This window comes from Phasianus colchicus, chromosome 10 (assembly GCF_987193195.1).
Source record: "Phasianus colchicus chromosome 10, bPhaCol1.hap1.1, whole genome shotgun sequence".
In the NCBI taxonomy this organism is placed as follows: domain Eukaryota; kingdom Metazoa; phylum Chordata; class Aves; order Galliformes; family Phasianidae; genus Phasianus; species Phasianus colchicus.
This window is the reverse complement of record NC_143445.1, coordinates 16461193-16474438: the sequence shown is the minus strand read 5'-3', so window position 1 is coordinate 16474438 and position 13246 is coordinate 16461193. Positions and strand designations below refer to the sequence as shown.

General features: G+C 41.4%; 1 protein-coding gene across 2 annotated transcripts; it reads left to right on the top strand.

Moving 5' to 3' along the window:
• The first annotated feature begins 2210 nt into the window (after positions 1–2210).
• Positions 2211–10855, top strand: LOC116235523 (cytochrome P450 2J6-like). Of its 2 annotated transcripts, none has more exons than XM_031603739.2 (9): positions 2211–2381; positions 3101–3263; positions 3817–3966; positions 5006–5166; positions 6182–6358; positions 7247–7388; positions 8741–8928; positions 9587–9728; positions 10519–10855. In XM_031603739.2, exons 1-9 carry the CDS (start codon positions 2211–2213, stop codon positions 10695–10697), a joined length of 1473 nt encoding a protein of 490 aa, XP_031459599.1. In that variant the 3' UTR covers positions 10698–10855. The 2 variants fall into 2 exon arrangements, with proteins under 2 accessions (XP_031459599.1, XP_090003056.1); XM_090146930.1 differs by having other exon boundaries at positions 6182–6365; positions 7230–7388.
• Positions 10856–13246: the final 2391 nt, after the last annotated feature.

Genomic DNA, 13246 nt, shown 5'->3' with positions numbered 1-13246 from the left:
GTTGGATGGATATATTTGTCTTTGTATATTCCTCCTTTTGGTGTCTTCCACTTTCTGTTTGTCCCATATCCTCCTTCTGCTTTTACTGCTTTCCTACATTAAGGAGTTGTTTGTCTTACCATATTCTTATACAGTTCCTTAAATTACCTGCAGAGTAGCTGTGGTTATGTTCCCTAACAACACAGCTTTGTCTGCATTAAGCCAAAGAGTAGATAATGGCAGCATGAATTGCAGCTCCTCGCTCCCACAAGCAGAAGTGACAGAAGAATAATAACAATGTTGGAGAAAGCAGCTTGGGGCTTTGTCTTGGAGCAGCAAAACAATACCACTTTGAAAAAGGTGTGGTTGTCTAAAAGCCTAAAGGAAAAAAAAAAAAACAAATAACAAACTGATAATGTGGATATCAGCATGGGTAAATGCCAGCTTTTCCTTTCTCTCTCCCTATGCTTGCCGAAGCCTTGGCAGGAAAGAGGTGATGGATGTGGGGCTCCTTTTGTGACCCATAGAGTTTATGTCCGAACATTCCCAAATTCTTTCTTGTGAAAATACATTTAGTTTTGGAGAATGTAATCAGCATCAGAGCATCACCATTCTTGCACACAAAGCAGAAATTACACAACCCTTGTTTATTCCTTCCTGAATTCCTACCCACATTCCCAGGATCTTCCATGTCCCTGGTGTTGGATCAAGGCCCTACAGCTATTGCTTCATCACTGAGAGCATTGAGATCGGTGGTGTCAGGAGGGTTTTGGCTGCAATGCCTGGATTCCTCTGAAAGGCTTCTAAAAGTTGGACTGGGCAGCGCTTGACCCGTGACCACTAATCACAGAATCACAAATTGTTAAGGTTGGAAAAGACCTCTAAGATCACCTAGTCCTACCATCCACCTACCACCAATATTGTCCACTAAACCATGTAGTTTTTATTGATGATTTTTATTGTTTGATGCCCACAGCCTAAGGAGCTGGACCATCCTAGTGGAATACATTTTCTAATGTTCCAGAGATTCACAGTGGAAAATCCCAAGATGCTGAAACAAAGATGGTCCTTGAGCCTGGAGTAAAAAGTATTGCCGAGAGAGTTAAATTAGAAATGAGTGCCTTGAAAAATAAGCTTGTTATTACAGACAAATAAAGCTTTTGTAGAAGCACAGAAACAGCCCTTCCTTGGTTAATATGCATTCCTACATTATGCTTTAACACTAATGAAGCAATGTGGTTGGAAGCTAGCTGATGCAGAAGTCTGGGAACTGTGGGCTGGCAGCCTCTGGGCCATTCGTTCTGGGTACGCCCATTGCATGTCCCACAGCCACAAATCCCATATGCCAATTTTATCCCAAGGAAGTGCTGCTGTAAGAAGCAAGCTGAAGCACAAGTCTTGCAGTTTCATGGTGGGATTGCGAGCATATAAAGCTCTCCTGGAAACAGCTTTATACTTCCTGCATATGTTGAGTCTTGGCAAAGAACTCTGCTTCACACAGCCTTTATTCTCCACTTGCCAAGTATGGCACATGCATGTTCCAACTGGTTCTCAAAGAGAGGCTTTTAGCTCTGGTTGTAGCTCAAGATTCCTAATAGGTTAATTACGCATGTTGAGCATTAGATACCAGTACACTGGTATCTCTATTTTATGACAAACGTGGGCTTTTAGCTTTTATCAGCCTTGCCATTACCCTTAATCAGTTGCTCTCCTGAATGTAGGTATAAATAAAACACGTACAAAACATTTCAGAAACTCCAAGATTTAGTATCCATTTACATCTGCATGCTTAATTTGTATGTACGGTTATTGCTTTTCTAAAAGCATTCATGAAGTATTTGTAGGAGCACTCACATCCACAATTGCCTCAGAAAATTAGCTGGAGAGCTTGCATATGGGGATGTGTGTTTAGATTGCCTGGAGAATCTTGGCCATGGGTTAAGAATCTTGGACACGGCTAAGCTCCTACAAAACCCATGATCCATATTTGATAACTGGAATCTGAACAAAAAGGAGAGGGATGTGCACCTAAACACGCTTCATCATGAAAATGTGATGGGTGGGTCAGGAACAGAGTGGTTGATAATGAAGAGGGAGGGTTAGGGGCGTGGAATAAATAGTTATTATGTGAAATTTAAACTCTTACGAAAAAAAACAACTGGTTGAGCAACCAGCCTTCACAGCTCCAATAGACTGTTTTCAATAACGAGAATCCAGTAAAAGCAGCAGCAATGTTGTCCATAAATCAAGTTGTGATAGCACTGGTTGTCTTCCTTTTGGTTATGCAGTTTTTAAAGTTGCAACGAGCACGGAGACGCTTTCCTCCTGGACCGACCCCTCTCCCCGTTCTTGGCACCTTGCTGCAGCTGAACTTCCAGATCAATCGTGACTGCCTCATGAAGGTATTTACTTTCAGATAATCCTAACAGCTTAGAAGTCTTTGTAATTTGCTGTTTCTCGTGTTGTATGTGTGTGAAAACCAATGCTTCAACCTCTCCCCTTTTAACCCTGAGTTTGACAAACTCGTGTGAAACTTAATATCCTTTAGGATAAACACCTTTAGGGATAACATATCAGATTTGAAGTCAGAAAAAAGAAACACTTTAAAGAGTGACTTTACAGCACGAATTTTTAGCTTTCTGAGCATTGTTCTCTAACTTCATTGGTGAGCAGACACTGAAGATCTGCTGTGTGTGTATGTGCTCGTGGTATCGATGGGATCTACAAAGACCCACAAAACCTTTGTTAATGGAGGAATCCCTCTTGATATAAAGTCTGGAAAATATCTTTTGGATGGAAAATATCCTCTATCATGTGAATAGCAGATGATGAGACTCCTGTGAACTGAGCCTTGATTTGTATACGAATAGAACCTACTTGATGTCTGTTGGCATAAATCTGTGGCTCTGAATAGCTGGCAGACTCAGCTGTTTCCAGCAGTGAATGCTGGAAAAGACATTCATACCTTCTCACTGATAATTGTAGTCTCATGGAGAAGATGTGGAACATCATTCCAGGTTAGGGCTGGTCCTGTAATTAGCATAAGAACAGGTTCATCTTGTGTTTGTTTGTGGTGTGTGGGATTTCAGCTGTGCTTTGCTGGCTTCTCTCCCATCTACAGTTGGCAAAAACTTACGGCAATGTGTTCACCTTGTGGTTTGGATGGGCCCCGGTGATTGTACTGAATGGATTCCAAGCAGTGAAGGATGGTATGACCACACATCCCGAAGATGTGTCTGGGAGGCTGGTGTCTCCTTTCTTCAGAGCTATGGCCAAAGGAAAAGGTGCAGTGATTTTTTGCTCAGAAATATTATCTTTACAATTGCAACTCTTTTGTAGCTCTTTTGTACCCGCCCCTAACAGCACCACAATGGCAGGTTTGTCTATAAGGGATGACGCCCTCCAACCTCACTATAGGTTCCACACTCCCCAACCACAATGGAAATTCCCAAGCTCCTGATTTTCTTCTTCCCATCATTATTATCTCAGGCCTGTACCTAGCCTGGCTAAGCAATCTGACTTTGATTCAGCATTGATGAAGTTCATGGTTAAGCCACTTCACAGCTCTAAGTTCTTCCTATTTGGCACAAAAAATGCATTATAGGTGTATGTCTGTAAATTTGTTTAGGACTTTGCCTATTGTAATCGTAATACATTGAGGTCACCAAGCAGCTGCAGTTGTCAGAGTCTTGCAAAATGTTTCCTGACAGGCTTCTGCATCTCCACTTGCAGCAACACTGTGATATTTAGGAATGAGAGTGTTCTTTCAGGTGAAAGAATGCCTTAGTCTGTAGTAAATGTTAGCATGATAAAGAATTCTGTCTTTCATGGACTCAGGGATTATGTTGGCCACTGGTCACACATGGAAGCAGCAGAGGAGGTTTGCACTGAAGACTCTACGCAACCTGGGTCTGGGGAAGAGAGGTCTGGAACAACGAGTGCAAGAAGAGGCCCAGCACCTGCTGGAATTCTTTGCAAGTTTGAAAGGTACCTCTGTGACAAATACCAATTCATTTCTGTCATTGATCTGATGTCTTTAGTGTATCACACTAAATCTTCTGTTCCATGAGTCATACTGCACTGATGTAGAATGGACTGGAAACACAAAGAACCCAGTCCTGTGCTTTTTCAGACTCAGTGGGAGGCTCAGAATTAAACACTGCAGCACTACTTGCATGCACTCTGCAAGGCAGTGAGTACAATTCTGTTTTCATTACAACATTTTATCCTGATCAACCCAGTTAGGAGCATTTGTGTTGAATTTCCCAATACTGATCATTATGCAAAGCACAGTAAACCAGGACGTGCTCTGGCTAGCATTGTGTCAATTAGACGTAATTAAATCCAACCCAGTCTCTTGACTTAAGAACTAGGGAAGATGGAGTTGTGGCCACATGTGCAGGAAAAGAAGAAGACTCCTGAAGTTCAGAACAATAAATGACTAAGCCTTGTGCCTTGGATGTTGGAGAGCTGCATCAGTACAGGCATAAATACATTTATTTATACTCTTTTTTTCCGAAGCTGTGAAATTATTTTCTTATTAATCTTCTTATTGATTGCATCATGGCTGTAAAAAATCAGTAGAATACCAGTGGCAGCTTTTCAGTATCTAAGAGGGGCTGTGAGAAAGATGGGGATGGACACGTTAGCAAGATCTGCTGTGATACGATAAAGTGAAATGGTTTCAAACCAAAAGAGGAGAGTTTTAGGCTGGCTATAAGGAATTTTTTTACAGTAAGGCTGGTGAGGCACACAGGTTGCCCAGAGAGGTGGTATCCCTGGAGACACCCAAGGTCAGGCTGAATGGAGCTCTGAGCACCTGAGGGAGCTGTAGGTGTCCCTGTTCAGTGCAGGGAGTTGGGTCAGGTGGCCTTTAAGGTCTCTTCCAACTCAAGTGGTGATGATTATTACAATTTTGTAAAAGGGTTGCTAATTGTGAAATGCAGTGCTTGCTTGAAAGTTCTTTAGGTAACCTATGAAGCAAAACATGAGACATTCAGAGTGATGTTTATTGTTGTGGTTGCAGAGAAACCTCTGGATCCTTATTACCCTCTCATTCATTCCGTCTCCAATGTAATTTGTGCCGTTGTTTATGGACACCGCTTCTCCAGAGGGGATGAAACCTTCCATGAACTGATTAGAGCCACAGAGCATATCTTCAAATTTGGAGGCAGCCTTCTTCACCATGTAAGTAAATGATCTGTTGTCTTTGGCTGAATAACACAGAAAGCGGGAAATGCAGATTTGAGAGGTGGCTGTTGGGCATAACAGTTTCAAATGGGTGAGCAACATCCCATGCAGCTCTACTGGGCATCACACTGTCTTCAGATGGGATGGTAATGCACTACATACCAGTCTTCATCACTTGTGCTCATTGTCTCGCAATAAGTAGTTTACTCTTAGATCTTTGCAACAAGACATGAGCTGATGGAATGCTCCTGGGTCGTGTTTGGTACTCAGTTGCTCACCAAATGGCCTGCCTAGGGCATCATGATAAATGCTGAATGTCAGGTCTGAAAATGTGATTCACCACCCCAAATATAGACACAGTCTCTCTAATTTAGTCTTGCTAATTTAGTGTAGTCTCTCTAATTTAACCAGGGGTAATTAGCAGAATACAAGATGAGCTCAATAAGAGGAAGACAGAGAAATCTGTGTAGAAGTTGTTTCAAGTTTTATTGAGGATTCTTTCAGAGGTCTTTCAGTGTAGAGTGCTTTGAGGAACGACCCAGTTTGTACACCAGCCTTTGCTAGGTGGCCTTTTTTGGGGTTCACCGACTGCCTTTATACCCCCTGGTGAGGACTGTTTGCAATGCCTTTGCTTCCTCATTTCCTAGCATTCTCCACTGGAGGGCAGGATCTCGCTTTTAAAAAGCCCAAGTACAGTTCATTCTAGCTGAAGACAGGTTGAATGACTGAATAAATGGCTTCAGTTCTTTCTAATGATAATTGCTCTAATTTGGATTTCGACTGAGCTTGAAGGTCCGTGTAACTCTGAGTCTCATCATTAACACAGCTGGAAATTATGCTGTATACCGTTTCACAACTCAAAAACATAAATGCACTCATCCTCAGAATATTTTATTAATTACAAAAAAATCTCCATGTGCTAATGTTGATATTAACTTCTTTTTAAAGTAGGTCTAAGTGCATTTCATAGTGATGGAGACTTTGTGGTACCTCTTGTATATCACTCCTGCAGCTGTATGAAATCTTCCCCTGGCTGATGTGCCATCTCCCTGGTCCTCATAAGAAAGCATTGTCTTGCTATGACATTTTGAGCTCTTTTACAAGGAGGGAGATCAGAAGGCACAAGGAGAGAGAGCTACCAGATGAACCGCAGGATTTCATTGACTTTTATCTAGCTCACATTGAAAAAGTAAGTGTGTGTTCTGCTTGGTCATACATTAATGGGTTGTTAGGTGAAAGACTGTTAAATCATCCATTCTTTTGCCTTTTTATCACCATTTCTTACCCATCACGGACATCTCATTGTGAATCCAGTAACCTGAGACTTGCTAAATCCTAGAATCCTAGAACGTTAAGGTTGGAAAAGGCCTCCAAGATCACCAAGTCCAACCGCCAACCCATCCCTGCCATGCTCACCAAACCCTGTTCTCAAGTGCCACATCTCCACAGTTCCTGAACACCTTATTTATATGCCACACAGTCCTGCAATTCTTTCATTAAAGGGTAGTTAATGTACTGCAATTTTTCTCAATTATTTGTGGCCTAAGTGAAAGAACACTGAATTTAGAAGAAGACCACAAGAGAGCTGGAAAGGGATTGGAGAGTCAGAGTGCAATGTTCTGTATATTCGTATATATAGTCCAGGATGGATGTCAGCCTAACATTTGGTTCCTTGGATCCTTTTGCTTTATTTTCACAATATTAACACATCTGGCCTTTCAAAACATTTAAGTACTTCTTAAGTCTTTCAGTACTGTTTTAAGATTTATGAAACCTGAGCATTGATGGACCAGAAATTGTTTTAGTGAGCTCTTTTGGGATGCTGCTGGGTGGAAATCATCCAAGTTTGCTTATTAAAAAAATAGAGCTGTCTGTGGTAGGCATGTAGGGGAAATATAAAAAGATGTGATATTACAGTAGAGAAAAATATCCTTCCCACTTTCCATCCTGCTCCATTGGCAAAAGAAGGTATTTCCTCCCCAGATGTCGGTAATGCATTCTCCAAAAATGTAACAATGTTCCTTCATGATTTTGGCATATACATAACAAACCTCTATTTTTTTCGTACTCTTTGCAGTCTGGAGATGAACCCAAGTCTACGTACAATGAAGAAAACATGGTTTATTCTATAAATGACCTCTTCTTGGGTGGATCGGAGACAACGAGCACTACTTTGAACTGGGGCCTCCTCTATATGGTGGCATATCCAGATGTCCAAGGTAAGAGGAAGAGGATCACATGTATCTCTGGTGCAGTAGAACAGTACAGACATAACATTTTAATGGATCTTGAGTTGGGTTCTGTCTTAGAGAGCAGTAAACCTGACTGATGGCTGAAGATAATAAACCATAAACTGATGTGTGATAGCAGGGATGCCACTTTTGGGGAACTTCAGTTTGGTTTTGTGTTGATCCAGTAGGAGTGTTGGGGGCTATAGGGAGTGCTGCCTTTCTATGTGCTCTGTGGTCAGAGGAGTAAAGCTAACCAGCTGAAGGGCAATTGGCAGCTTCTATTTTTTGTCTGTTGGTCCATTTCTGAGCCCAAGGTATCAGGGTGTCAATTTAGTCTGAGGTTAAATTAACTCTATGATGCATTTGAGTTTCTTGCAGCAGACATTATTCCAGCTGGGAGGAGAATTTAATGGTTTATCTGCTACGTCTACGTACATTTTAGTTGTTTATTTTTAAGTCTATCTTTTAAATATCAGTCACTGACATAGAGCACTAAATGAAAAACAGAGAATCCTTTCTTATGCTGGATAACAGAGGAGCCATTGTTAGATAGCAGAACATGTGCAAATACCCAGAGAAGAAGAGGAATTTAAATGGATGAAAGAGATGAAGATAAGAAAAAATTGCTTAACATGTAGCTGTCAGACAATAAGGTCTACTTAATCTCGTGCTACTGCACGGTTATTATCACCCTGTAATTAAGATTATGAAAGCGCTGACTCACCTAAATAATTTTTCTTATCTAAATATAACACCCTGCACATACTTGGGAAAGCAGGGCGTGTGCAGGATGATCCATGCCCAGCTTCTTGAGTCATATGTTTCATCCAGACTCTTGTAATGAACAGACACCAGTATGTCTGTCCCCAGCAATTGGTGTCTTCTTTTTTTTTTTGAAGAAGCTGGCATTGCTTCATTTAACATGTCCTGCATAAGACCCATGTTCTTTTAATAGGAATTAGGCTTATTATGTACAGATTCACCTTGCTTGAATTCCAGACAGCTATGACCGTATTGGTTGTAAATGGCTGTAAGTGCCCAAGGCACCTCGCCAAAAGAAAACACAATGATAAATCAGTTTGCTTGCACTGAAGCATAAGGCTATGCTTAGATCTAAAAATCTGAGCAACAAATGTCTTTTCTTAATATAGCATCAAATAGTGTCAGAGCCAGTAGAATTCCTCCAAGTTTAAACTGCTGGAACCTCACTGACTTTCCTTTATAAAATTGGCCTACATTTTTGTTTTAGTTTTGTTGCTGTCGTAGTAGTTCTAAATGGAAAATGACTTTGAAGATGGTGATGTATTTCCCCACCTGAAATTATGAATATTTCTCCATAGAGAAAGTGCAGAAGGAGCTGGATGCTGTTTTGGGTCCTTCCCAGACCATCTGCTATGAGCATCGGAGAGAACTGCCCTATACGAATGCTGTGATCCATGAGATCCAGCGCTTCAGCAACATTATCTCTATTGGCATGCCCAGGGTGTGTGTGAGGAACACAACATTGCTGGGATTTCCCCTCAAAAAGGTACCATTTCTCACAGCTGCTACAGGCCTTTCCTCTATCAGCAGAACAAATTGTGCATTCTACTTCTACCAAGGCTTTTTCCTCAACAGAACTGGGGTTGGGTACCTCTGGGTCAGAGTTTCAATAAGAAAGAGGACAAGGAACCATTTCTATTGTTGTGATGAGTGATGCAGCTCTTGGGAGAGGGTCATCAGTAGTGGAAGATGCCAAAGGGTGGAAGATGAGATTTTAGCCAAAGACAAAATCTTGGAGATTGATCCTGTAGCATACCATGATTGATTTTATGTTGGTACAGCAGTAGGATTATTCTGAACAGAATTTTTGTCCACAAGAAGCCTGAAAAATATCAAGGGAAAAGCAGTAAGGTTTGCAACTTGCTTTGTCAAAGACACTAGATCACAGAAACTTTTAATGTGAGAAGTGAAAATGGTACAAATAATGTTAGTTTCTACTGACACAGCAGCTTCCATCTCTCTGATGTTTTAAATCAAGGCCACAATCCGTTCCTCCCAGTTCTTCACTTCCTGCTGGGGAAACAAACTTACCAACCCATGATGCTGAACACTGAAATCAAGCGATGTCTAACACTGGTTCATCTCTCAGCTTCAGGCTGCTAAGAGAAGATGGTCAGCCAGAATTAACGTTTCTCTCCTTTCAGGGCAGCATTGTTCTTCCAAATATTGCTTCTTCTTTGTATGACCCAGAGCACTGGGAAACACCTCGACAGTTCAACCCTGGTCATTTCTTGGATAAGGATGGAAACTTTGTGAGCCAAGAAGCCTTCTTGCCATTCTCAATAGGTAAATTTACTGACGCCGCAAACATCAGTGGGTTGGGCTGGGGCTGTAGAAGTAAGACATCTATTAAAGACCTACTGGTCATCTATTTTAATCCTCTTTGTGAAACACAGTGAGAAAATTAAAATTATTTCTGGTAACATTTCCCAATCCAATTGTAAGCATCTGTTCTACTGAACAACTAATAGCATGGAAAATCAGAGGCGTACTGGTAAATACATACATACAGCTTGCCCTATTTTCAGAAGGAAATTCTCTGCTAATGATGATGGTTGTTCATTTGTGGCAACATTTCAACTCCAGGCATATATTTGGAAAACAGTTTCAAACACTTATGCTGATGCTTAATGCATAGAAAACTGGAGCATGATATCTTCTGGGAAGAACAATTCTTTATTCTTCACGTATACGATTAAACAAATTCATTTCAAGTTGTCAGTCAGATAAAAGTAAGAATTTTGATGTAACTGAAACAAATTTCAAAGCAGAAGGGGTGCTCAGTTGTCTACAACTGGAGAGAGGGCTCTGTATAAAGGCAGAATTACAGAACATTTTGTGTCATTGATTGCCTTCAGTCCTACAGGAATTCCAGATTTAGCAAAAATACTCTGGCTTTATAGAAGTACTGAGGTTGGAAAAAACCACAAAGATCACCAAGTCCAACCACCAGCCCATCCCCACCATGCAGCTAACAGTGTCCCACAGTGGTTGTGCTCAATTACGCGACAATGAATTTATCTGCTTCCGAGGTCAGGGTGATAAACTCACCATCGTCACCCTCTTCCTCCTGCAGGGCACCGGGTGTGTTTGGGGGAGCATCTGGCAAGGACTGAGCTCTTCATTTTCTTTGCCAACCTGCTGCGGGCATTCACCTTCCGGCTCCCTGAGGGAGTGACGACGACCAACACTGAGCCCATTTTTGGGGGCACACTGCAGCCCCACCCATACAAGGTGTGTGCCATCCCACGCTAGGCTGCGGACATCACAGACCACCTGCACAGCAGTCTTACTTTTGTGAACATACGGTCTCGAGACCGTATATACCAACTACATGGTCGCGTGACCATATTACTTTTTCCCCTACTGCTCAGAAAGTCCCTTTTATCTACAGTAGAGGATTTTTTTTTCGAATCCTGTTACATGCTCTTGAAGGTGATCTCAGTTTTTGAACTTACTCTTTTGATCTGGAGCCCATCCCTGTACTCAGCCATCATGCAGATGCTTTCTAGCCTGGCAGATTAAAAGACAATATCTGCTGAACAAATGATAACATTGACTGCAGTCTTCAAAACTTAAGTCACTACTGCCGAGCCGTTCTACTGTCTAAAGCAATGTAGTTTGGAAAACCATGAGTGGGAAATTCTGCCTCTTTGTATTATTGTCATCACTCATAACGTCTCAGTCAACTTTTTGTTGATGATAATTAATAAAAGACGTGAAGGAGAAATATTAGCAACTCTTTTAGTTTATGGTTTATTTACAGTTCGCTGTGAATTTCTAGATTTAGAAATTAGAGCTGATGGCGAGAATAATATATGGAAAAATTAGAAGTGCTTTGTAAATAATATATGGAAAAATTAGAAGTGCTTTATAAAAATCAGAAGTTCAGTGGTGTACCTGAAGCTACAAAGGCTTGCTATAGACACAAAATACTAGTCAAGTCTAAATAAAGAGTCCGTAATAGCAGAAAAGGAGAAAAATAATTGTTGAGTAAAAATTTCACAGGTTGGAAAAGATCATCCAGTCCATCCTCAACCCACCCCACCATGCCTACTAACCATGGCCCTCAGTGCCACGACTCTACCTACCTTGAAAACCCCAGTTTTGTTTATATAGTCTGAAAAAGACTTGTAAATGAACCTACCCTTTCTTAATATTCTTACTTCAGTGTGGGAGGACAGGGCAGCTGAACAGACGACCATGTGCTGAATCAGTCAGCACTAGACGTCGGCCACTGCGTGATGGAGATGAGTTTAGGCAGTCTACCCTGCATCACAAATTAAGATCTGTCTCATTATTTCTTGTTCAATTGCTGATAGGACATCGCATCAAAATAGAAAGGCACTTTATAACAGCACTTGATATTTAGCTGTTATTAAATTAAGTGGCAGAATAACACTGGTGAAATATGGAAGACCACATTCTGACATTTCATTTGACCGAAGTCTGTGTGCCCTGTTAAAAACTGATGTCAAAGTCTCTATGGATTTGCATGTTTGCGTGGATAGATAAGGCAAAGCAGAAAACGCTGTGATCTAGGGGCACTGGGGCTGTCATTGCTTCTTTAAAATGAAGCATAAAACAGCAATAGCATTGCAAGCATTAACGTCAGTGCTGTGCGATGCTGTCACTGCTGATGGCCATGTTCTCCCCCAAATCTGCTTTCGAAAGGGAAATTTCAGAAATAGGCTGAGATGGAAATGGAATGGCACAGCCCAAAGCAATGGGCATAGCTATGCTTGGCTGGGCACAGGGCATTCCAGAGTGAGTGAGTGGGGTATTTGCACGTGGCTGTGCTGATATCTGTCTGTGGCAGGAGGTGCTCACTGGGCGTTACAGCTCCTTAGTGCACAGGTGCCCAGGAGAGGGCACTCAACATCAGACAAAAGAGTTTCTCAGAGGTAAGAGGTTGAGAAAAATGGGTCACAGTGCAGAGATTTTGCAGTCCTCTTTTTACCCAGTGAGGATGAAAAAATAGGAATTCTAAGGAAAGGAGAAAGGTGAGGAAAAAAATTAAAGCCTTTCTGGGAAGAGAGCATTAGAATTAGTACAATCATTTTTTTTTCCATTATCAGTTGGAAGACAGATAAAGCAGCAAGGAGATGGGAGGAGTGAGTATATTTTTAATAACTGCAGTTATTTCTTTTCTAGTTGTCTGCTTGCTAAACTTGCCACGGAGCAGTGCTTGCTTCCTTCTGGATCAACTGCAAAATGTGACAATGAATGAAGCCCAAAGAAAGTGGTGATCCCTTAAAACTGTAGTATATCATGAAGGCTTTGGGAGATGGACAGTTTAATACCCTTTTTTTTTTTTTTTTTTTTGCTTCATTTGTCAGTGAAAATGGTGGTCTTGATCCAGAGGCAAATACATTTAACGTCAGGGACGTTCACGGAAGATTTCTGTCTAGATTAGGGAGAAGAGGTTAGAAAATAACTGGATTGATGTGATGTTTTCACACTGGCGAGGCTGATTCATCCCAGGGCACTGAGGGAGCAGTATCAACCTCCGAGCAATTAGCAATTATCTGTGAGAACCTGTGGAGGATGGGAAAAGGTCAAACGTTTGTTTGTCTTCAGGAGGTAGGGGAAGTTGCAGAGGTATAAATCAGCCTGATGGCAACTCCTCAGAATGTCCCGGCAAAAGTAATCGTGTGGTAAGACTGGGAGGTAAGCAGAAAAATCTGCAATCACCAAATAACGTTGACTTAACGTTATATAATGTTTATTTAATGTTTTCATTGATGGTGTGGCTAGAGGTCTGGTTTCGGGAGAAAAGGCATTCGTGTAATGTACTGCTCTCT